At 39.9% G+C, this 25186-nt stretch overlaps 3 protein-coding genes across 4 annotated transcripts; 2 read left to right on the top strand and 1 right to left on the bottom strand.

Moving 5' to 3' along the window:
- Nucleotides 1–578: 578 nt before the first annotated feature.
- On the top strand, nucleotides 579–6746 carry bco1 (beta-carotene oxygenase 1). The gene is made up of 11 exons (XM_080865667.1): nucleotides 579–665; nucleotides 752–880; nucleotides 1006–1135; nucleotides 3527–3674; nucleotides 3767–3917; nucleotides 4015–4235; nucleotides 4358–4615; nucleotides 4702–4807; nucleotides 4948–5036; nucleotides 6115–6226; nucleotides 6414–6746. Exons 1-11 carry the CDS (start codon nucleotides 602–604, stop codon nucleotides 6560–6562), a joined length of 1557 nt encoding a protein of 518 aa, XP_080721793.1. The 5' UTR covers nucleotides 579–601; the 3' UTR covers nucleotides 6563–6746.
- Nucleotides 6747–8469: 1723 nt separating this feature from the next.
- On the bottom strand, nucleotides 8470–14931 carry pkia (cAMP-dependent protein kinase inhibitor alpha). Its single transcript, XM_080865470.1, has 3 exons — nucleotides 14809–14931; nucleotides 12302–12479; nucleotides 8470–11692 (listed from the first exon to the last, which is right to left on the bottom strand). The coding sequence occupies exons 2-3, from the start codon at nucleotides 12450–12452 to the stop codon at nucleotides 11616–11618; spliced, it is 228 nt and encodes a 75-aa protein (XP_080721596.1). The 5' UTR covers nucleotides 12453–12479; nucleotides 14809–14931; the 3' UTR covers nucleotides 8470–11615.
- A 1282-nt stretch (nucleotides 14932–16213) lies between these two features.
- Nucleotides 16214–24989, top strand: zc2hc1a (zinc finger, C2HC-type containing 1A). 2 transcript variants are annotated; one of them, XM_080866012.1, is made up of 10 exons: nucleotides 16214–16297; nucleotides 16955–17028; nucleotides 18749–18865; nucleotides 19395–19421; nucleotides 20445–20586; nucleotides 21756–21898; nucleotides 22735–22840; nucleotides 22972–23047; nucleotides 23461–23559; nucleotides 24162–24989. In XM_080866012.1, exons 1-10 carry the CDS (start codon nucleotides 16282–16284, stop codon nucleotides 24295–24297), a joined length of 936 nt encoding a protein of 311 aa, XP_080722138.1. In that variant the 5' UTR covers nucleotides 16214–16281; the 3' UTR covers nucleotides 24298–24989. The 2 variants fall into 2 exon arrangements, with proteins under 2 accessions (XP_080722138.1, XP_080722139.1); XM_080866013.1 differs by lacking the exon at nucleotides 19395–19421.
- The last annotated feature ends 197 nt before the right edge of the window (nucleotides 24990–25186 follow it).

The raw sequence follows: 25186 nt of genomic DNA, 5'->3' as shown, positions 1-25186 counted from the left end.
CACTCTCTTTTATAACATCGTTTCAGTTAGTTTGTTCAGTCCTGTCAGTTAGGACAGGTTCCAACTCCTGGTTGAACGTAAATTGATTCAATGCTTATATACAGAGTTTATAAAATCAACATGCTTCTCAGGTACAATCTAGGCCACCAGAAAAGGGAAATGACCTACAGCAAATAAAAGCAGCAGTGCACCAAAGGGTTAATCATAATTAATCCTATTTGAGATTTATTATGTCTATATCATGGCTGGGGGGTCCAATTATTTAATCTGATCACAGAATAGCCACGTAAATACTCAAAGAGCAAGCCTGAGGACTAGATGAAAAAGAGTTATCTTTTTTGTTTTAGTTAAAAATAATAATAAAAAATCAAGGTGAAAAGGGGACAGAACAGCAGCAGATGGGGTCATTAAATTTCCTGCGGTGAAGGTACTGAGCTTCAATGTTTCTGTGAAACCTCCACACAGGAAGGGGATTGCTGTACAGACAGATAAGATAAATTGCCCTTTCATAACACCCCAGTAAAACAAATGGGAGTGGTTTGTGCTCCCACAGTATTTAACTTACTCGGACACTGGCGCACTCACTGGTCTGTCAGCGAACATGTCGGTAGACTTTTCTAAGAACGCAACAGAGAGGCCCGAGCCTTGTAAGGCAGAAATTAAAGGTGGGTCCGGTTTTATACAATTGTATTGCCAACAAATGTTCAGATTTAAACTGCTGCTGTGAAGACTGTGATTTCATTTCAAATAGGGAATATTCCCAGCTGGCTGCAAGGAACGCTCCTCCGAAATGGCCCTGGCATCTTCACTGTGGGCGACACCAACTACAACCACTGGTTTGATGGGATGGCCTTAATGAGTAGCTTCACCTTCAAAGACGGTTGGTACAGCAATTCTTACCTGTGCACAGCTGCTAATCTGTTAATTGCTGCAAAAATACATAAATAAAACAAAAAAAAAATGTAAAGCGCACAGATAAAAGACGCAGTATTTGTTTCCTTGCAGGTGAAATAATCCATAGAAGCAGATTCCTCAGAAGTGACACCTATAAAGCTAACATGGAAGCAAATAGAATTGTTGTGTCCGAAATGGGGACGATGGCTTATCCAGACCCAAGCAAGAACTTCATCTTCAAGTGAGCATACTCTTTATTGTTACAGGCAAATTCAGCATATTTGATATTTTTCATGAAATAACTGCAGTAGTCTTCGTTTGTAATTCTTTATCAACAGTTGCAGTATTTATTTGGCAAACAGTGCCGTTATATACTGTAAGAACTTTCCCTGGCATCTAGATTTGCCAGCATTAGTCTGTTTTTTCTGCTGTCTATTGTAGTGTACAGCAATATTTTTGCTGTAAAGATAAACCCTATGTTACTGTGCTTTATAGAATATAAACGTAACAGGTAAATACTGCAAACTGTTTGGATGCCAGACTACTTTTATTTAGTTAGGGGGTGATCGTGGCTCAAGAGTTGGAAGTTCGCCTTGTAATCGGAAGGTTGCCGGTTCGAGCCCCAGCTTGGACAGTCTCGGTCGTTGTGTCCTTGGGCAAGACACTTCACCCGTTACCTACTGGTGGTGGTCAGAGGGCCCAGTTTGTGCCACCAGTATCCTGCAGCCTCGCTGGACACTGGTCTCGCTTCTGTCAGTGCGCCCCAGGGTGGCTGCGGCTACAATGTAGCTTGCCATCACCTGTGTGTGAATGGGTGGATGACTGGTTGTGTAAAGCGCTTTGGGGTCCTTAGGGACTAGTAAAGCGCTATACAAATACAGGCCTGTATTTGGCCAAATACAGGCCGGTACCCATCCTATGGGATGGGTACCGGTATCGGTTCTGACATAAAAGGTAGTAACCAGACCGAAAAGCAGCGCACATTTCGGTACTTTTTTTCCTTTGGATTCCAGCCAATCATTTTACCTTTGCGAGCGTAGTAGGCGGGCCCAGGTACATACGTTCTTTTAGAGCAGAGCTTAAAAATGCCCAAAGCGAAGCGGTCGAAGTCTGGCTGTACTTCACAGCAAAAGATGCAAACTCAGCAGCCTGCAACAAGTGCTTTAAGGTGATACTGTGCAAAGGAGGTAACACCTCGAATCTGATGAAACACCTGGCGACGTATAGCATTTTGTTAAAAGCCGAGAAATACGCCGTATTTGATAGCTTGCTGCGAGACCTCACACCGTGCACATCTACTGCGGGTGTGGTGCCTGTTATCTGACCCGGAGCAACATCCCCCAAAAACCCGAAGAATAGAGTCCTGGCCCGTAGCCCTGTCAGTGTAGCAGAAATGATGAGGGATGATGATGGCAGCAGCAGCCGTTCTTCTCTGCGTGAGTAGCTTAATGTTGTTCGTGTTGAGTAGGCTAACCACGTTATTAAATTAATGCATGTAAGGTGAACTAGCAAACACCATCTAGTTACATGCGGCTGTCCTCTTGTTTGATGGCAGATGCTCCCTTCACCCTGGCCAAAAAGGCTAAAATGACCAAAGAAAAATTGGAGAACAGCTAAACATGAGAGGTTTTTGGACAAAGTTTGTTTTTTGCATTGTTTAAGCACTGCTTCCAGCCAAGAGTGATACCATAAATCCCCTATAGCTGCAGAAAAGGCTAACATTGTTATCTTTTTACAAAAAAAACAGCTGAACATGAGAGGTTTTTGGACCAATTTTGTGTTCTCCATTCTTTAAGCACCGGTTCGAGCACCATTTAAGCACCGGCACCGTTTCAAAAGTACCGGTTTGGTACTGGTATTGGATAAAACCTAAACGATACCCATCCCTACTCCTATTGCAATCTCCATAGACGATATGTTATTTTATGGTTGCATGTCTTCAGTTTCCTTTAAGTGATTTGTGCTACAGAAATGCTGCTGTTCTCTATTATTTGACAACTATGCTGAAGATGAACACTGGCTGAGCACTGGCTGGTTATTCCCAAAACCTTTTCAGAGTGAATAATTTAAATGTTTTGTGTATATTCCTGAGAAAATATATGGTGTCATAATATTTCTCAAAGGTATCCATGTTTATGGTTTCTTGTATGTTTGAAGATTATACATGTTTGTTTGTTTGTTTTTCTAAGTTTTGTGGTAGTGCAGCTATTAAATAAGACCATGCGGTGCCATTTTTGTAAAATCTGGGTAGTCACTTGGACTACGACTCTGCGACACAGTTATAATCATTTTTGTGTAGGAACAACCTCGGGGCTGTTTCCCTTACTGCTGTGAATTTTTCACTTAGATTCACATAAGGCAAACATTTACAGGAAATCAGGTTTCTTTCTAATCTGTTCTCTTATTCACAAGGGGTAACTACAGGAGATGGATCCGCATATTTGTGTTGGCACAGATTTTTAACACCGGACGCGCTTCCTGGCACAGCTCTCCCAAGGATTTGTGTCTCCTCCTGCTTTTAAACTGGGGATCTTTTACATGTTAAGCAAATGCATTAACTAGTGCGCTATGGAGGCGCTCTCTTTCCTGTATCAATATCACACTCAAAACCCCCAAACTTTTTACTTTTCAGGGCAATCACCTTTCTCAACCACACAATGCCTGACTTCACCGACAATGGCGCGAGCAACTTCATCAAGTATGGAAATGACTATTATGCCACTTCTGAAACCAACTACATCAGCAAGATTGATCCCGTGACCCTGGAAACCCTGGAAAAGGTAACGCTGCCGGTTAACCTTGAAACGTGTGAACTCAAAACCAAGAAAGACTTTGCTTCAGACCTGATATGTTTCTGAAATATCTCACACAGGTGGACTACTTGAAGTACCTGCCTGTAAACTTAGCTTCGTGCCATCCTCACTATGACAAGGAGGGCAATGCCTACAACATTGGAACGTCAATAGCGACAAAGGGCAAAACTAAATACGTACTGTTCAAAGTTCCTGCTGTCTCAGACAAAGGTCTATAAGTGATTCATGTGTTTTATGTTAAACCTCTAAACTCAACAGTAACACCTACAGCGTTTCCATATTTGTGCTGTCTACTGTCACCTTTCAGACAAAGGCAAGAAAGGCCCTGCACTGAAAAATGCAGAGGTGATCTGCTCAGTCCCCTGCCGCTCCCTTCTCATGCCGAGCTACTACCACAGCTTTGGCATGACAGATAACTACATCATCTTTGTCGAGATGCCTTTCAAGCTGGACATCCTCAAGATGGCTACTGCCTATATGAGAGGAGTCAGCTGGGCAAGCTGCCTGAAGTTCTGCCCTGAAGAAAACGTAAGGAGTTAGTAGGCTAATGAATGTGGATTAATAGACCGGGGACAAGGGTGTACTAGTGTTCAACACTTCAGAAAAAAATGGGATTGACTCTTTTATCTATATCTTTGTTTCTCCATCAGACTCTGATCCACTTGGTAGACAGAAAGACCGGCAAAGAAGTTGAGACAAAGTACTACACAGGAGCGATGGTCCTCTACCACCATGTGAATGCTTTTGAGGACGATGGCCACGTGGTCTTTGATGTCATTGCCTACACCGACAACAGCCTTTATGACATGTTCTACTTGAGCAACTTGAAGGAGAAATCTCAGTTTGATGAAAAAAGGGTTTCCAAGCCAGCTTACAAGAGATTTGCCCTTCCCATCCACGCTGACAAAGTGAGTTGTTTTCATGTAATTCATTTGGTCCTGCAATCGAACGGCTCACACATTAAAGGCTTTCACATGTCGACTGGATTTCGCAGAGCGTTCCAGTTGGAGGGAACATGGTGAAACTCAAGTACACGACAGCCAGCGCTGTGAAGGAGAAAGAAGGCAAATTCATGTGCCAAGCAGAGGTGCTCTGTGAAGGTAAAACCAACGCCACTCAAACGTGTCTGTTTGAGTGGTTCAAGGCAAATGAAGTTTGTTTATTTTTGTTTTTCAAATTGCTGTTTGTCATTTAAAGTTAATCCAGATAGGAGCAAAAACTGTGCTTTTATTTCCATCAGGCTTGGAATTACCCAGAATCAATTATGACATCAATGGGAAGAGGCACCAGTTTGTCTATGGGAACTACGTGGGGGATTCTGCAGAAGTGGTGGGAACATCCGACATTTCAGATTTCTTACATTTTTATAAATATAATTTGCCTATGGAGACCTTTAACTTCCAGAACAGACATTTAAATTTTGGGGAAGCAGGCTGTTCCTGGACGTATTGTTTTACAAAACTAGGGTGAAAAACTACAGTACTGAGAATAATCATTTGAAGCGAAATGTAGCAGTAAAACTTTTGTTTAAGTGTGAATTACACATTGCGCCATAAAACAACAATCCCCTTCATGGCACTTTTGGGTACGCATGCACATCAAGATATCAGAAACAATGGAAAGAAGACTTCAAAGCTCAGCCCTCCAACAAGAGGCATAAAGTCAGGAAGGCATAAAAGGAAATATTTTGTATTAGACAATTATGTTTTTTTTATTAATCCTCACTAGACAATCAATTCTAAAAACAAACAGGAAGAGAGCGCTGGCTTCTGCTTGAACCATAGAGGTGACAAAAGACAAAAAAAAAACATGTTAAGTGTCATAATCAGGTGTCTAACCCCCATGTGCTGGCAGAACAGGTTGAATGTACCTCTGCAATGATTCTTCAGTGCTCCACTATCTTCTGTGGGGGGTTAAATTGGGTCAGGTTTAGTGGCTGTTGAAGCCAAAGCATATGATGGAGGAGATTTTCATCATTTTGTCCTATAAATGAGGACATTCCCTCCCTAAAAAAAAGAGGATGTCAAAGTATCTCACAACAGAATAAAGGTGATCCCTCAGAGGAACTTTGTTTTTTAATTACCATATAAGTTTCCCCCTGATAGGAGACACGCCTCAAAGCCATGCCAGCAAAAATGCCAACCTGTGCTCATTAAAAGGACTTGATTCACGCATCAAGTACAAATTGCATCCATGAGAACATCAGCTGCTCATCATATTGTCCGGCAGTCTCATGTGATATGAGAATTTTACTGCTCTTTCTAATATTTGCACACAGAACAAAGTACTAAACGGGCTGATAAGCCAGTTGTGCTGTGTTGTGTATTGGTATTTCTGTGTCTGTAAATAACTTCTGACCTGCATGGACGTCTTTGTTGAGTGTGTTTCATCTGTTCACTCACTGTAGGTTTCAAAGTTTGACATGGAAACCAAGAATATGGTGTACTGGGATGAAGACAAGTGCTTGCCGTCGGAGCCGGTGTTCATCCCCAGACCAAATGGAGAGTCGGAAGATGATGGTATGAATACAAGTGAATGTGGTGTGCAAAGACGTGACATTTATTCTGTATTTGCTTCTATTGACAAGTTGAAGTTCAAGTCAATAAGAAGGTCTACAAAGATTAGACCAGATCTCCCCCCACTTATCTGTGCCTGTAATCTGTGTTGACAAAGTTGTGATACAATAACCTCCTTCTCCATTTGCAGGTGTGGTCCTAACATCAGTCATCAACTACAATCCAGGCCAGTCGAGCTTCATCCTGATTCTCGATGGGAAAACGTTCAAGGAAGTAGCACGAGCCTATGTGAATACTGAGCTGAACAAGGACATGCATGGATTTTTCATCCCACATTGAAAATAAAAGTTTAAAATAAAGAAAGGGAACTGTGCCACAGTAGCACATGTGGCACAAGCATGTATCGTAAGTCATTTCATTGTATTATCACTGGTATATGGTATAAAGTTAACCTCGTCATTTAAACAAAACACGTACTGTAATGTTACAATGTTACTGATATTACAAGAATAAATCCAACCAATGCTCCATATTTGTGGTGTCATGGCGAAGAGTTATGTTAACACAGTGTGGCTGTACACAAGGTCAAGGTCTCTGAGCAAATACAGCCTTCATGACACAGTGTTACTTGTTTCTGAAGATATAGAAATCTCAGATAAGTTATCAAAGGAGTAAAGTCCATTCAATTAGGCATAGGGTTATAGATTTAGGTAAACATTTATGGTAAACAATTGTTCCCATGTGAAATATGATTGTTGTGTTTCAAGGTACAGCGTTTCTCAATCGCTCTGGTGCAATTCTCATATCAGAATTATCAGTCTCACTACTCTTAACACTTCCCACCCACAATAGCACCTTTGTCGTTGTTTTTGTGCACGCTGCATTATTATTATATTATTCTGAGATTTTTTCCAACCTTTTATTGTCCAATTTTGATGAGTCAGTGCGAGATGTAATCTCAGTTTGTTGTTCTTACATGACAGGAGTGGAGCCTAGTGTGGTCTCCTGCTGCTGCAGACCATGTGCAGCACAGTCAGCTAGATTGTGCGTTCAGAGATGCAAGAAGGTTTTTTCCTCTTTTTCGGAGCATTCTCTGTATAATCATCCCTCCATAGAGATCGTTTTGTGGGAAAACCCCAGTAGATCAGTAGTTTTGGACATACTCAGACATATTCACTCACCTTTCGTCCTCATTCATTCAGCTTGAACTTCAGCAGGATGTCTTTATCACATCTACATGACTTAACGTTTTGGATTACTGAAATGTGATTGGCTCATTAGATAATTGTATTAACAAGCAGCTGAGCAGATGCAAAAGTGGTTGCTGAATGTTCTCTCATAGTATATATTTCCATTTCCTGTTTTCTAATGCTTATACTTTCACGTATATCATTTAGCATTTCTCGATTTCAGCAGTTTTCTAAAGTTTCAAAGAAATTCTTCACTTTTAATTTAGGCTGACACTTTTTCCAACATCATCATGATAAAAATCTTACAACATCCATTATTCATCTTTTCATACATCATACTGTTTCTCAATCAATCTGGTGCCATTCTCACAGCAGGAAAGTCACTCTCACTAGTCTCGTATTTCTCAAAAAAATTAAGGGATTTTTCACATTTGCCAAAACATTAACAGTCAGTCACTTTAACTGTGTGATGAATGAATAAACAACTTTCACAAGCCTTTGAAGACTTAAACATCAAAAAATTTAGTTTTTTCCCTCATAATCTTGCTTACTTTTGAAAAAAATCAGCAAAATAGGCCTAATATAGAAGAAAATATTTTCTGAAACAAATGAATTGTGAAGGTTTTTTTTTTAACTTTACAAAAGTGATGAAATGCAGAAAAGCAAACATAATACTCATTAAACTAAATGTATCAGAAAAAAAATAAGGAAATGTATACATAAGTCATTCTAAATACATTTAGCAACTACTTTAGCAGTGGAGCAGGCGTACCTAATAATCACAGTAATGCAAATATCTAATCAACCTTTCACATCAGCGGCAACTCAAAACATTTAGATATGTAGAGATGGTCAAGACAGCACGCTGAAGTTCAAACCGAGCATCAGAACAAGGAAGAAAGACTGAATGAAAGTAATCGAGAAAAACTGAAGAAAATGCTCCACCCATAAGTTGCCTTGTAGCATTTCAAAGGCCTATAACAACAATAATCACTCAGCTGCTCTGTCATTACAGATACAGCTCTGTTGCATTATTACAGCATGTACCATTTATCTTCAACATTAACAACTCTGGTGTCAGTGAAATGAGTCCTCACTGTTCTGATTACCATATGATACAGCTCAATTTTGTTACACTGTGTGCAGAAGGTCATGTCGGTTTGACATGACCTTCTGCACACAATGCAATTTATTTACCACCATCAATGCGTGTCAATAACCACCGTGTTTACTGCCTAGCACTTGACTAATCAGAATCTAATCAGGAAGAGAAACATAGTCATCATTTTTTCCTTTTTCTTTTTACAGTGCGTGGGTCTATTATAGGAGAGTACCAATTCCTTCACGTGAGCTAGCCATCATAGTATCTTTCTATCAAGCTGACCTTAACTAACGGCACATGACCTCACTGACTTGTGAATGCTTGCATTATCTATTGCATCGTTCTACATCGTCTGATATCGATTACAAAACAGAAGCGCTCAGTGATTGGGCCTTTCCGTTGTTGAATGGAATAGCTTAGATTGACCACCAGGGGGAGACAAAGACTTTGCTTATTGAGCCTTCTCTGTTGAGGATGCATTAATTTGTCTTGACACTTTCGATTAATTCACTAGTAAAATTTAATTGCACATCAAAACTAACCAAATAGACAAAGTCAAAAATGAGTATGTTACATAGTAATGCCTCTGATAACACAATAACGTGACTAAATCGAGAATTTTTATAAAATACTGAAAATAACAGTGAGAATGGAACAACAGCTTGAGTTCTATAGCTCACCGAAACTGCAACAGTACCGGTCATTAAATCACATTACACTGGACTCAGAGTACAAGTTATCTTAGTCCTATGATGCACTATAAAATGGCACTAATCCCCTTTAACAGGTTAAAACTAAAGATTTACTACAACCACCGTCCACCCGCCCAATTTTTACAGCTTCTTCCTATATGCCCATACTCCACGTTATCTCCAAGTTTCCTGAAAATCATCCAGGTAGCTGCAGATACATAATCCTGTTGACAAATAACTAGAAACAGTAGCAAAAAGATAACCTCCTTTGTGAAGGTAACTAAACAAAGAAACAAAATGATCAGCTGGTCAGATATAACAAAGTAATAAAGCATTTTTAGAATGCATACCCACATATTTCATTAGTAGATCTAAATTGGACAGAGTACAGTAATGGTGTTAAAAGGAAACTGTGAAAACAGATTACAAAAGGGAATTGCAAAACTGACAGGCAGTGTGCCAGTACATAATATTTATTCTAACAGTCGTCTCATCTACGAAAATTTACACATACAGCACACGCTAATAAACCACACTCAGTAGTGCAATTTCCAAATCTTAAGTAGCAAATAAATGTTTTTCCTTGATGTCCACCACAACCAAATTACAAACTTGGGTATAATACATGGCAGTGCAAATGTTAAACTGTGGGATAACCACTTAATGTGTGTAGATACCCTGCATGTAAGGAGAGAACTCCTGCATTCAAGGCCATCACAAGTTAGACTGGACACATTTGCAGACAGTGAGAGGCCAGTTATTAAAGTATAAGATGTACAGTAAGGGTGAAATCCTACTTTCCAACCAATCAATTTCATTGTTTACAGCGTCATTAAAAAGTATTTTCCTAAAGATAACCTGAGTGCAAACAAAATGCCTTTTTTTTAAATGATGATTTCTTTTATTAATTGAAAAAAAGCTATCCAAACCTACCTGGCCCTGTGTGAAACAGTACATGACCCCTAAGCCTAATAAATGGTTGTGCTAGCCTTGGTAATAAGAACTGCAGGCAAGAGGTTTTGCAAGTATTGGCAAAGAGTTATTCACATTGAGTGACTCTTTTCTGCAGAATTGTTTTGATTCAGCCACATTGGAGGGTTTTATGAGCATGAACAGTGCTTTTAATGAAAAACATCTCAATAGTAGTCCAAAACCTTCATTTTGTTACTTCAAGCTATTCAGAGGTGGACTTGCTGGTGTGTTTTGAAACACTGTCCAACTCAATAACCCAAGTGTGCTTGAAGTTTGGACCATAAATCGATGGGCAGAGGTTCTCTTTCTGTATTTTCTTGTAAAGAGTTGAATTTGTGGTTCCATCAATTATGGCAAGTAGTCCAGGTCCTGAATTAGCAAAGCAAAAGACAATATTGCCTTGGCAGAAAAATGGTTTAAAAAACCCACAATTTTGGGGGGGAGGGGGGACACATTTGTACTCCCTGGCTTCATTTGTGAGGCCTGGCAGTGCAAACAACAAAATTCTAGTGAATAGTTATAGTGAACTCAAAGTTATGGGTCAGTGTGCAAGAGTAAAGCAAGGTGCAGTGAAGCCAGCCACCAAAACTAAACAGACGCTCATTTTGCCTGTGACAGATCGAGCAGCACATGTTGCTGTTCCTAACTTGGGAAAAAAAAAGCTTTATATCTTGTGATCTGACTCTTACTTTTTTTAAAGAACTGGACCGTGTTTGACCATCAATGTAATACTTAAAATGGGATGTCTGAAATGATAAAAAAAAAAACCCCATTTAGATTTTACACCTAACATGGATACATGCAACAAAGTACAACAGGGCCTTTGAGCTGCTGAGTGCAGTTGCTGGATAACGTCCATCAATCCAATACACAGATGGATCCGAATCCATGGAAATAGGAAACGGTCAATAGCGAGTACTTATGAAGGGAGCACGTGTTCAGGCGTCGAGGCAAGATGAGTGGATGTCCAGTTGCCGTCTGTGTTTCAGTCGCATCAGTGGTGATTAATTGAAGGAGACGAGGAGAGGGGAAGACAAATTTTAATTCTGTGGCTGCTCTAAAAACCTTTTACTAGCCTCCGTTCCTCCCTCCACTTTCAACTCAAAACCACTCACAGTCAAAAGTGGGCTGGTTTTGGTTGTTGACATCATGTTTAGTTCACCTTAAATTACATCCAATCTGATATCAGCAGCCTTGGACAAAAGGCAGCAAAGGAAGGAAAATTTTTAAGGAAAATGGAACACACCCAATTACAAGCGAGAGAGAGACTGTGCTGTGGTTGCCATAGTGATGACTTCCTGATGGCAGGATAGTGGCAATAGAGGATTTTGCTGTTCACAGTCATTAGATGCAACTGGCCAGTCAGAGGCTTAGCATACAGGGAGCAGATAGACTAAAAGAAGTGGCTGCTCGAGTCCATAAATGTCCGGTGGCACTTAGCTTCCCTCAGCTTGAGTCTGCTCTTCTTTAGATGGAGAGTTCTGGCTTTTCTCAGCATCTTCTCCCTCATCACCTGGAAAACAGTGAAGAAAGAGGACAGTGGGACAGTCGATTTCATGGACATTTAACTACGGGGGAAGTCAGTGATGCAGCTACTAAGTCACCAAAGAAGACATATATGTAAAATGTAACTGAAGAACTTCAATTAAATTTTATTTATATAGTGTGAAATCAGAACAACAATCATCCTAAGACATTTTATTTTGTACAGTAAAGACCCCACAATAATGGAGACAAAACACCAACAATCAAATGTCGTCGTCCCCCCCCCTCCCTATGAGGAAGCACTTGGTGACAGTGGGAAGGAAAAACTTCCCTTTAACAGGAAGAAGCCTCCAGTAGAACTAGACCAAGGGAGGGGCAGCCATCTGGGAGAGAGACAGGACAAAAGACACACTTTGGAAGAGAGCCAAAGATTAGTGGCTCTGTGATTTTGAGCTCTATTTACAATTTCCAAACATGCTGCAGAACTAAGCTATGAAGTCTTGATTTTCCTCTCCACTGTTGGAAAATCCAGAGAATTCAACTCAACACAAGTAGAGTGGAGGCTATGTGTTGCTACCCTGATGAATTATTAATGTCGCCATCAAAATATGTTCTCGTTCTTCATCATGTTGCTCACCTGACTTGTTGATGTTGAGCTGTGCCAGACTCTCCGACAGATCAGTGGTGCCCGGTTCTCCAGGAGCGTCTGGAATATCATGTATGGCATTCCTGCGGCCGGATCGTCGAGAGGTGATGAAGTCCTCATAGGTCGCCTCCACATCCGTCATCGCTGACACACCTCACCATAGCAGAGCCTGCCGCACACAGCAGCACACACTGACACACCTTTTCAAGTTGCACAGGTGCACAGTGACCCACAGACAATGGAATCTGCACCGCTTTTATGGAAAGATCGCTGAAATGGACAGAGTTTGTGCAGCTTCTCCTAAATAACTTTACACAATGGCAACACCAGTTTTTGTTGACAAGAAGAATGTAACGCAGCAGGCTATGCAGACACTCATTGAATACATCCCTCCCTCCGCTTATCTTATGACCTAATCCCTGCTTAATCTATTTTAATCTCAGTCTAGGGTACAGGCGACACCATGGATACAGAGGAGGCAAATTCAGTAGAAGAAATGCCGAGGAGAGCGATGGGAAATATAAACAGACAATCTGATGCATTACTTCAACCAAAGAGCACGCTAAGAGGTCATTAAAGCAGAATGAGGAAAGTACTGCCATATCACATGGAGCATGATGGGAGCTGTGCTGCCCCGGAGATTTAGGTTAAATCCTTCTGCTTATATTCAAGCCCTTTGTAGCAATCTGTCTGGCTGAGGCTGTCCTTCAGCACTGAGCAGATTCAGGCTTTGTTGTCACATTTCTTTCAATTAAAATCTGCTATGATGAGATTTCTTTGGCTGTATCAGTCTGGATATCTGCATTTATTTGCTGCCACTACTTTAAAATTTTCAAGGAAAATAAAAAACCCTCAGAAGACATCACAACACTCAGTCACAAAAAAAGGTTGGTTTGATTTTCCCCAAGTCAAATGCAGGATTTTTAAATTATATATAAGTATATATTAAAAATGCCTCACTTTCACATCCATTTGTGGCTATTTCTAGAGAAAGTTGCGGTGGACTGTGGCTATTTTTGGAAACCTCTTCTGTCATCATCTGAGCACCCTCCCACTCAGCTGTCATTCTCAAAATGGTGTCAAGATGGGCAAGACCCGGCAGATGCTGTCCGTGTACGACTGACAGACCAAACGTGTGGGGAAGCAAGAGAGATAAGACGGCTGTTCTCTAACTTAATATGAGAATCGGGGCACTGGATTGTGGTCATAGGTATAACTCTCCAGGTTTATTAGCAATAAAGAAGAAATATCATTTGAAACGTTAAATCATGTAAACAGCTAGGTTAATGTAGCTTGCATGAGTAAATGTCCTGGTAGAGCCAAATGAGATATAAAATTCCTCCCCACACCTTTCAATAAAGAACCTGTCTTATGATAGAACATAAGTGAATCTAATTGGATTACAGATCTGTACGTGCAGACATTTTTCCACTGAAGCTGTGTTTTTATTTGAAGTTAGAAGTTGAAGTTAGAAGTGACAGGACATTTTGCGATGTGTTTTCCTATGCTCATATTCTATGAAATATTAATTGCCAGTTTACATAATTTAGTCAGACTGTTGTACCCATGAATTAGAACATTGGCAACTCAGCTGTGTGTTTGTGTGTATATGTGTGTGTACAGTGTGTGTACTCCCATGTGGGAAGCAGAGCTCAGCTGGCCTGGACAACAATATATATAGCACAGACTCCAAACAAATGATCAAATCGCTGAATAATACAACAGGCCAACCGTCTCTGTCTTTCACTATGAAGTATTTTTTTTTTTTGGGGGGGGGGGGAAGTCTACTCCTGCTTTGCAGCTGTTTGATTTGTTATGCTGCCAAACAGAATATTAGCAGTGATAAAGGCAGTACATAAACGAGTCCCAGAAACTTATGCCAGAGTTATTCTAGGTGGCCTGGGCATACCTGGGACTGATGCCAGGTCTCACACAAACAGACATGCTATACTCCAACATCACCGTGCCAAGCGCAAAAGTAAACAATTTCTCCTTAACCACGGATTCACGCGCAGCTGTCAACACCCTCCCTGTAAGAGCGTGCAAATGTTTTACTGTTATTTCTACAGCTCGTACACATTTAAGGCAATCTTAGCTAAGTGATTTATTTAAAAGTTCATCGCGAGTCTGCACGAGTGTGACGTCACTCCACAAAGACTATTTGTCCAAAATGACAATTTATCACCTACTAAAGCGATGCAGTCACGCGCATTGGCGTCCTAAATAATAAAGCGCTAGTTTTTTTCTTTTCTTTTTTGTTGAAGACATATAACCTTTAAATACAGACGAGCTTAAGGTTGCAGGAGAATCTGAATGTTTAAATTCATTATTAAAACCAAGATCCATACGTCTGTCTTCGATGACAAAGACCCCCACAGAGCCAGGTCAGTGTCAGTAAACGTAGCCTGCATGATATTAACATTACACATGCATTTACGAGCTTTGCGCACTTTGCACCTGCAGTTATTATTCTTAATATGATCAACAAGGTATGCTACCTGTTTGGAATAAATGGCTTCCGAATATTCGCAGGGGTCAATCACATCGGCTCGGATCTTGCCATTTCGGTATTCCCCAATGCGCTCATGAAAGAGAATTTACCAACGTCAAGCAAATCAAGCACACCAAAGCTACTTCCGAGTATTACTTTCAGAATAAAACCGCATTACTTTGAAGGGACGCTTAACAGAAAAGTTTTTCATTACCAGCTACTTTACCTATACTCCTTTATTTTATTAGATAGATAAATATACATATAAATAAATAAATACACATATAGGATTACTAATAGGAATACTTGCACCACATTCATTAATTAATATCTGACAAAGTGAGAGCCATAAACTTTAATGCCAAGTGCATTGTTTAACCGTGAATGTGTGTGTAAAATCATTACCTTATTTAAAGGTTAGGATACATTAGGACTTAGCGAATGGTTATCATCCCATTGCTATAATTTGAAATGGTGAAAAGGCATCGCGCTTGGGCGTGTGTGTGGTGCGAGAGATCACACAAAAGGGAGTCAGTGTTGAAACAACGTCCCTCTTGTGATAAAGGCACATGTTTGCTGTGCCCTCTTAGCATCTGTCCATGAATCCCTCCATTCAGATGACACATGTTGTCAGTATGGCAAATGAGGAACTTCCGAGTGTTTGTTCTGCGCAAGTGTTTGAGCTAACAAAAGCAGCAAAGGAGCACACTAGTTTTGTTGTTTGGTTGATATAATGAGTTTCTGTAAATGACCATCCCCAAACAAAGCTGAGATGCAAGGTAAAGCTACCAGCCCGTTTATTCATTAACATAACTTTGTATCAATAACAGCACTAATAACTAATAGCATTTCATTTTTTATTTATTTCTATAGCTAAAATTAAAAAAAAAGATTTCGTCCCAGTAACAGCAACATTTGCTAGTTTCCAGCGAAAACTGAGCTACGCAAACTCCCCCAAAAATTGATGGTTAGGAGTAATACTGGGAAACATGACAGAGGTTCCCTCCCACGCTCCACCTGCTGTCCAAAATAAACAGTGCATACTTGAACACTCCATCAGAAACAGTGCAGTAATAACCAATGAAATACTCGCATGTTAGCTCACCGAGCGGCATCGGACAACCCAGTTGCTATTGGTAGCCAAAGATCAGTAGTGTCAAGATAATTACCTGCCATTGGGAATTGGAACAGGACGTCCCAGTAGTGTCGACATAAGTCACAGAGAAACAAACAAAACACAAAAAAATGACAAACCAAAAATGTAGATCTACACAGGACATCAGCAATTCACAATACACTGCAGAATAAATTTATATGTAAATTAAAGTAATTTTCCTTACAGGATAAATGGGTAAAAACAAAACATTTTTCCCGTTTTAGCAAAGCCGGAAATGAAGAGGGGGTTTCATCTTGTATTTTCCGTCTACGTCTGGCCGTTTTCGAACAACGGCAACAGGACCAGATAAGGAATAACCTAAGGATGGAAGAATTTGAAGGTATGCGATATTGCTGTTTGTGTGTTTACTTCAGCCTTTTATGGCAAATTTGGGATTTCAGCATTTCGTTTTTATCTGCCAAGGGGACGCTTTGGGGTTCGCGGCTCCTTTAGATGAACAGTTTTGTATAGCGACCTCCTTTTTGTTTGGGTTTTAGCCCAAGTAATGCTAGGTAACGTCAGGGCCAAAGATGAAGCTAGCTGCTCCTCCTATCTGAATGGGTGCGATTCCTAGCTAGAGGAGCTATCCGGCTAACCAGCAAACTCCTAACAAATAACACTTTTAAATGAATGGTTTAAAGCGTGTATATCAATGAATCTTCGGAGACTGCTTACCTTTAATATTAAATACGTTTCTATGTGTACAGTAATACTTCGAAGTGTTTGACTCTGTACGTTAAACTTAGCTAAATCTGACTATTTTCCTCCAGCCATTTTCAGGAAATTTGAAGTATCCGTGTAGAATGAGCAGTAAAGGCAACAATAAAACATTGTTGCCTTTACTGTGGCAGAAGAACACAATTTATGACCGCGAAAGTATTTACCTTGTATCAAATGTTAACTGGGTCATTATTTTTCTTCCCATGTTTGTTTAGTCCCGTTGTGGCCCATTTTTGACCTTTAAACCTTCACCGAATTTGTTCTGTTATTCTTGCAGATGGCGAAGCTTCTCTGGTTGACGATCGGATTCAGTGTAATATCTGTAAAAGATCTTTCTTCCCCAAAGTCCTGGTAAAAAAAAACAAACCACCTCTTGCTCATTTCTGACATTTCTTAATACAAAAAACAAACAAAACAAAACAATGTGTAACACTGTTTTAAGAGGACAATATTTTAATCGCAGACACTTTAAGTGTTTGTTTGGGGGTGTGTTGATCACGCACTATGATTAACCCGCCTGGCTGACAGTATTTACCACATTAATTCTCAGCTGACAGGGTATCAGCTGTTTGTTCAATAATAATGTGTCTATGATCCAGATAGCTAGCAGGGTCCTGTGAAGAGCTCTGTAGGGGAGTTGAAAGTTTTATCAAAGCAGAAATGCTTTTTGTTTGAACAAATTTGTGATATTCAAGACTCTGATTTAAAAATTTCACTAAGAAACGTCTCTAGTAGTACTGCTCTCCCATAAAGCAGAGTTGGAAATATTGGTCATTAATTAATTATTTAATTAATTTCATAGTGGGCCATTTTTTATATATAGATGAATTGCAGCACAAGTATCAACTGGACTGTATCATGTGAAGCATTTTCTTTCACTTGATTGTCTAAATCAGTGAATGGAGATTGTTTAGAAAGGATGGCTTCACACATGTTCAGCAATACAGTACTCTCAGCACTGTCTGCAGCACATGCAGGTAAGGGTGGTGTCATAGCGCTATATAAATGCAATCTATTATTATTATTATTATTATTATTATTATTATCATCATCATAGGCGAAAAGACTGTGGTTTTGAGTCATGGTTATGGGTGACAGATAGACACATCTGTGTATTTCGGAAACTGCTGATCTACTGGGATTTTCTCATATAACCATCTCTTGGGCTTACAGAGAATCGACAGAAAAAAAGAAAATATTCACAGAGTGGCAGTTATCTGGGTCAAAATGCCTCGTTGATGTCAGATATCAAAGGGGAAAGGCCCAGCTGCTTCAACCGGATAGGAAGGCATCAGTAACTAAAACAGCATGAAAGCATGGATCAATCCTGCCTTGTGTCAGCAGTTCAGGTTGCTGGTAATGGTGTGGAGGATATCATAGTTTTGATACAGCCGTCTACCTGAGTGTTGTTCCTGATCTTTATTACCACAGTGTACCCATCTACTGATAACATGACATGTTCTGATATTCTGATTATAACATGGCATGTTATTATGCTTCCAGCAGAGTGGGTTCAACCTGGTACTAATGTGTACCTAACAGAGTCGCTAATGAGTGTATGAGTTGATTTTTACTCCCCCAAAATCCTCTGTTCCTTTGCTTATTGTGTTGAAATGACTAAAACATACTACAGAGTTAATACATCAAAGCTATAAAGGTTTTTGGTGTTTAATTTGAAGAGAATCTTCTGGTAAACAACCAAATATGTGCTCTTATGCAAGCACTTTGCCTCATTAGTAGATAATGGCTGCATTAAAGCATGGTGTATTATTCTAGATATGTATAGCAATATAGGTTTGGGTCTCCATCAGGAAGACATTAGTGTGCTTCAGAGAGTTGGCTGCAGCTTTGAGGAGGTTACTGGTGTTGTTAATGTTACTCATTTAAATTTGAGCTTGAAATGTTTGAAAGAAAGTTTCCTCCTCTTTCAAGAAATTCATTTAGGAAAACAGTTGAAAACTTAAATTATAGTAAAAGACAGATACAAATCTTAAGTGATGCCATGCCAGTGGTGTTAAAAACAAATAAAAATGTTTTGTCATGTTTTGTGCACATTGTCCTCCTTCAACAGGAGAAGCACTCAAAAATCTGCCAAAAATCAGCAACTAAAAAGAGGAAGGTTTTTGACTCCAGCAGACAAAGAGCTGAGGGAACAGACATCCCCGTACTGAAACCCATCAAACCAAAGGTAAGCCTTCACCTAAGCAGAGCGATGGAAATCCACATAAATTGTCAGCAGTGGTTCATTTTGACTATTGACAGGATTGAAAAAAAATTGCCTAAAGTCAGAAAACTAGCTGGATCTCACGTGCTGCTTAAAACGCTGTTGTTCATTTTTTTAGGTAATCTATTCATTCATAAATACGTCCAGCTTTTATTATTAAAAAATGACCTGTTTTTAATCTGAGGTTATTTATTCAGCGTTGTATCCAATAATACAACACCTAAAGGAAACAATGCTGTTCATATTCCTTAATTATCCGAAAACTCTATATTACTCTGCAAACAAGTTATCCAGATAAACCTTTTATAATCCAGGTCACATGAAGGCTTTCCAGGGAGGACCCAGAAAAGAATCAGCCTTTGAAATGTACACAGCATTTTGGCGCTTATGGTGTTGAGTGGCGCCTATGAATTTTCATTTCCATGCAGCACATTCAGTGTATTATGTCGACAGTTTATTTTTACAATGTAAACAACTTTCAATTGTATTTCAGTCACAAAGTTCATCTGCTACTGAAAGAGTAAGTTGTTTTTATCTTTTTTTTTTTTTTTTGTTCAATTGTCCCTCCTTTCCATAGATATAATTTTTAGCAGCACAGATAATCTGTTGAAGCCCGCGAGGCTTTCCCTCACTGTTTTTCTGGCTACACAAAAACTTTGTTTGCCTTGAAGTATTGGCTTGAATAGTCTGTGGGTGTGCCAAGTCATGTTGGTGATATTAATTTTAAAAATCCTTTCATACCTCTTGTCTTTAACTGGCATCCTTCTGTATCCAGTGTTCTTTTCTCTTTCATTTAACGTGACAGCCTTAATGCTATATTTTCTAGTTCAGCTGCTGCGGTTGCTTTGAACCTTCAGATTACTCTTTAACAACTAAAAACTGTATTTGTTTCGTTTATTTCTTCTCTGTGAGAAACTGTCTCATGAGTATCAGTCAGTGAAGTAATCTTGCCCAGTCTGTTGCCTGGCTGTTGTTCAGATGGTCTTGGCTTCAACTAACTCCTGCGTACTCACTCTGTGCTCCCACTGGAATTTTCAGCTTTGTGATATGAACAGGACAAACGTCTAGTTATGCGACAAATTCTGTTTTGTTTAGTTTTTCTTTGGCAGTAGTTTAGGAAAGAGGAAAATATAATAAAATGTAGTTTTAGCTCTCTCCAAGTCACCTGTGTTTGTCAGACAAACGTGTCTGAATGCTTTAACTACACAGGAGAAATAGAAAGTCACAGAGGCTGTCGTGTTGCCTCAGATCCACTTTAGACAACTGAACTCACTGAACTATTTCTGTCGCTAATCATCAACTTTAGATAAGACTTGTACTTTTGTTATGGAAACATAGTTGTTGGGGGTTTTTTAGGGTAAGAGTGGGAAGTGCAGGCTTAGATAAGCGTATGCAATCTTTACATATTCGCTGTGAAACCTGTCGAGTTAAAACATTCGGTAAGAGAGTAGCTTAATCGTATTTTCTTAATATTAGATTGTCAAACTATAGCAGCAAACAGCTGTAACAGAGAATCTCTTTTCTCATGTTGTTGTCGTGTCAGGCAGAACCCCCGAAGAAGCCGTCAAATTGGCGCAAGAAACACGAGGACTTCATCGCCACCATCCGGGCTGCAAAGACCATCGGTCAGGTCATAAAAGATGGAGGACCATTACCCCCGCCTCCTCCTCCTACTTATGACCCAGGTAACATCTAGTTATCTAGAAGCAAATGGAAAAACTATAAAAAAAAGATTTTGTATCTTAATAAAAGAATTGTGAAAAAGTCTCATACACTGCTCGAAAAAATTAGCACTTTTTAATCAATTTCATGAGGTGATTACCTGGACCCTGCACAGGTCGTCCACACGTCATTCCTTGAAAGTTGGCTGTGGCTCCCAGCACAGCCTGAAGAGTGGAGATTCCAGGAGACAGGCGGTTATTCTATGAGGGTGGCCTGTGGCCCCTTTAGTAGGCCCTGTGCTCACTGCAAGGCACTGTGGCGCTCAACTGGCAGTTAGGTATCAGGATGAAATCTTTGGGCCTAATGTCAGATCCTACACTGGTGCTGTGGGCCCTGGGTTCCTCCTGGTGCATGATAATATCCAGTCTCACATAGCGAGAGTATGGAGGCAGTTGCTGGAGGACCGAACACTGTCCGGGGGCTCTCCCATTGTCCAGATCTGGGAGGAGATCCCTCAGGACACCAGCTGTCATCTCATTAGGAGCATTCCCCAACATTGTATGCAAGCACATGGTGACCATAGAAACTACTGAGTACCATGTTGAGTCGCTGCAATGAAATTTTTAGCAAAATGGACTTGACACTGCAGACAGTTATTACTAAATGCTGAAATGTAATGTAGAGGCTGACTGACATGTTGGTATCTGCATTTATAACATTGTGTAAGTAAAAATTTAAAACGTGAAGGCAATACAGAAACACCCTTCAATGACTGAAGCGTTGAGGAGTGCTGAGGATGTATGGTTTGTCCACCAGAGGGCATGCTGCAACTTCACTGTTGGATTACCATGGGCAGAGTCCAAATGAGTAATCTAAAACTTGTTGCAACCATCAAACAATATTACTTTTTAAAGTATACTGTCATTGTAGTAAGGACTCATGAATAACAACATTAATGTAGAAATATTCAGAATGTTTTGTGTCACTAAAAGGAAAGAAATAATTTTAAATGACTAAATATCAGCACGATTACTGCTCGTATAAATCCTATACAAGTCGAGCTGTAATTGTGGTGACACAGCTGCAAATGAAAAGTTCAAGTCACCACTTCATCAGATAGTAGTATTTCTGTATACAGGATTCAATTACAAAAGCTACATGTATATTTTCCCACTACCTTGTCTCCCTTTAGACTATATCCAGTGTCCTTACTGTCAGCGGAGGTTCAACGAGAGTGCAGCTGACAGACACATCAAATTCTGCCAGGAGCAGGCTGCCCGAATGCCCAACAAAAGCAAGTCAGGAGATGCCAAAAAGCCTCCAGGTCGCACACAGGTACACGCACGCACGCACGGATAGGAGAGGGGACTGCATTTGAAATTAAACAGACAATAGTTCCCAAAAAGTTGATTCTGTTCATCTGGACATAGCATTTTAAGTGGGAGAAACATTTCATCACTCATTCAAGTGACTTCTTCAGTCTTTTGGGATTTCCTTACCTGGATGATTGAGCATGGATCTAAACAGAAAATAGTTTGTTGTTAGTTTTTTAAACATAAAATGTTAAAAAATGCTCATAGGTAGGTTTACAAAACCTATACTGATGATCGATATGTGTGGCACTTCTGTGTTATGGCTAATTGCTGATAATTAAGAAGTTTTCCTTTTAAATCATTGTCTTTTATTACCATGGTGGGACTCCCACTCTGCAGCAGATGTAGAATTACAAGTTACTTAGCAACAGCTATGGTGCATAGCTAGGGAGTTAATTTGGTAGCCAATAAAAACAGCAGGGCTTAAACCCTTCTGGTTAAGAGCTCTGATTCCCCATTGTAATAAAAAGCCTTCAGTCGTTAATCGTTATGTCACTGAGCCTCCCTGCTGTGTCGTGTTTTTAGATTTGTTATGTGTTGCAGTTCTTTTTTATAGCTTTGAGATTTTCTTCCAGATCGCAGTTTTAAAACCCGTTTTAGAGCCAAGCATTGACACAATGTGCATATTACAAACACTACAACCACAAGCCGTTCTGCTTATGTGGTCGTATAGTGATATGATATGATATGTTTTTGTATATCTTTAATGTAACTATGTTAATGACTTTTCAGCCATGATATCCATAGCTGATCTTTTGTACCAAGTAGTTATTTTTATTGCCTTCTCTCTGTCTTCAGTACAAGCCTCCTGCTGCTGCAAAGAAGGCCAACACTCCCGTTGTGTCAACCATCCCTTCAGCTTCCTCTCGTTTACCCCAAAGATCAGGCCTTGGACAGCCCACTGGTACGAGACACAGTGCTATACTCCTCATCACCCCCCCCCCCCATATTGTGAATTTGTGACTGACTTCATTGCATCAAACAAAACTAATATGTGCATTGTCCTCATTTGTGTCACCCTCTCTCTCACTTAAGGAATCCCATCTAGTAAGGCCTCCTCAACAGGTTCAGTGAAGAATAATCCCTCCGGGCTCACAAGCCCACCGTCAGGGTTAGTACACATACGCAGATGTGTTTTAAATACTGTGGGCGAGTCCAGACAGGTTTTTATTTACTGATGTCAAGTGGGTACTGTTTTTTTTTTTACCTTTTATTGTGCATTCAGCTGTGTCTATTCAAATATCTGTTGGAACAGTCAATCTTTGTACATGTTTTTACAGCCCGGATTTATTTTGATTGAAGTGTCATTTCGAACAATGTGAGTCAAAACAAAATGCAACGTCAGAACCGAGAATAGAGCAAGGCTGCCAAAAAACAGTTTCATTTCGCTTTCTCACTTTTATTCTTAGTATCCAAGACATTATGTCTACGCGGTGTCTCGACAGAGAGCCTTTATTTCAATGAATAACTTTGAAACATCCTTGTCCTGGTTTTCTTTTTGTTTTTCTCTGATATCTCTGTCAGTGTGGGAAGTAAATCCCGAGTAGCAAGTTCTGGCTATGGATCTGTGAGGAATGCTCAGACTGGACTCAACAAGAAGAAAGTAGACTCCTACATATCTAGGTGAATAAACGTCTTAAGTCATAACCTCCACAGAAAGAGTGGAGAAAATCAATTGGTGACCTCTCCTGACCTCTGGTGGCTTGGTGAAGTATTACCGGATGAGAGGTGAAACGTCTTCAAGCAACTTAAAGAAGTCCAGACGCTTTTCTTTGCAAGCTCCTTTGACTACGATGACCTGGATGACTGAGAACCTTCACAGACATATTACATATACTACCTCTAATTTGACTAAGAATGTGCAAATTTCAATTTTACTTTAAGAAAGTTAAAAAAAAAAAAAAAAAATTAGGGATGAGTCTTACCTGCACATTCATTTAAACAAAAGAAACTTGCATGCACAGTTATATCAACCTTGCCACCCATACGTCTCTAGCTTCTGGTTGCTTTGATTATCGTTATTGCTTTGGAGCAAAACAATTTCCCATTTAATCAAGCTGAGGGGAAATATGGGATAATCCAGCTTACTTGGCATCGGCTTAAGTGGCATTGACATTCGTATAAAGACATGTAAAATCCAAATAGATCTTTGCCCTGACGTTTCACTAGTTGCAACTTTGTCTGCACAAATTCTAAAGTTGCTGCTGTCTTTTCTGTTTTCTCAGGAATGATATAGATGGCGCGAACGATGTTGGGAACGGCGGAATGAAGAGCAAGTTTTGTCACGCTTGTGGGACAAAGTACCCTGTTGAATCTGCCAAATTCTGCTGCGAGTGTGGGGTCAGGAGGATGTGTATTTGATAGCAGTCAGAAGAAAACGAAAGCAGGGTTAGGATTTAGGTAATAAGAATTGAGGGAAAGGTGAAAGAGTAATTAATTCCATCTTTATTTTCCCACACTGATCTTATTTCCTGGCAGTAAAGATGGTGTGTGCAGTCACACTGAATATTATCCAAATTTCATTGCATAACTTACAATAAGGAGTGCACTTAGCTACTGTGTTTTGCGTTGACTAGTGACCGGTTGATCTCTGTGCCGAACAGATTTGGTACACAGATTAATCGGTTTAAATCATGATGTGGCTTTTACAAGCACATCCCGTAAGTAGCTTCTCTTTCACTGCTTCATTTGCTCACAGCATTGCTGCTGTTTCCATGCACTTATAAAATGAGCATTACTGCCATGAAACTACAGGTCATAGAGGGTTTAAGAATTTGTGAGAAATAAATATTTCCAGCAAAGGAGAGGTGGTTGGTCATTGGAAGGAAGTTATTAAATATTATGCATCTTTAGAAGGGAGTAGAGGAAAGATGAATTAAAAGTGGGTTTGGAAAAAAAGAAAGGAAACATGTTGGGTGGCTGATTAGAGGTGAGATTAACTGCCCTGCATCATTATCGCTCTTCAGCCCTTGATTTGAAGTGCATTCCTCAACCCCACCTGTCTCCACATTGATGTGCAATAATAACGACTACTGAAGAAAGCAGTGTGATTTTTTTATTTTTTTAAAAAAAGAAAATGGCTTCAAATTTTTATCTTATCACCCTGTTTTCTTAGGAACCAATCCAAAAAAGGTTGAGTGGTTACAGGTCAGTGCTCCCTTTAAGGTCACTTAACAGGAAAAACCTGTTATCCCATATACATTATACCCAAATGTAGCATTTACTCATTCCCTTTATTCCCACTAGGTTT

The sequence above is a fragment of the Rhamphochromis sp. 'chilingali' genome, assembly GCF_963969265.1.
Source record: "Rhamphochromis sp. 'chilingali' genome assembly, chromosome: 18".
Taxonomy (NCBI): Eukaryota; Metazoa; Chordata; class Actinopteri; order Cichliformes; family Cichlidae; genus Rhamphochromis; species Rhamphochromis sp. 'chilingali'.
Note: the sequence above shows the minus strand (reverse complement) of the source record. Positions and strands in the feature narration are given on the sequence as shown.

Excerpts from the sequence above, each read along its gene's own strand:
- bco1 (XM_080865667.1), top strand. The coding sequence starts at position 602 with ATGTCGGTAGACTTTTCTAAGAACGCAACAGAGAGGCCCGAGCCTTGT. Across the intron at positions 666-751 it reads TTGTAAGGCAGAAATTAAAG|GGAATATTCCCAGCTGGCTG; the intron begins GTGGGTCCGGTT and ends CATTTCAAATAG. Across the intron at positions 3,918-4,014 it reads TCCTGCTGTCTCAGACAAAG|ACAAAGGCAAGAAAGGCCCT; the intron begins GTCTATAAGTGA and ends GTCACCTTTCAG.
- pkia (XM_080865470.1), bottom strand. The coding sequence starts at position 12,452 with ATGACGGATGTGGAGGCGACCTATGAGGACTTCATCACCTCTCGACGA. Across the intron at positions 11,693-12,301 it reads GCTCAACATCAACAAGTCAG|GTGATGAGGGAGAAGATGCT; the intron begins GTGAGCAACATG and ends ACTGTTTTCCAG.
- zc2hc1a (XM_080866012.1), top strand. Across the intron at positions 20,587-21,755 it reads TCCTCCTACTTATGACCCAG|ACTATATCCAGTGTCCTTAC; the intron begins GTAACATCTAGT and ends GTCTCCCTTTAG. Across the intron at positions 23,560-24,161 it reads GTAGACTCCTACATATCTAG|GAATGATATAGATGGCGCGA; the intron begins GTGAATAAACGT and ends CTGTTTTCTCAG.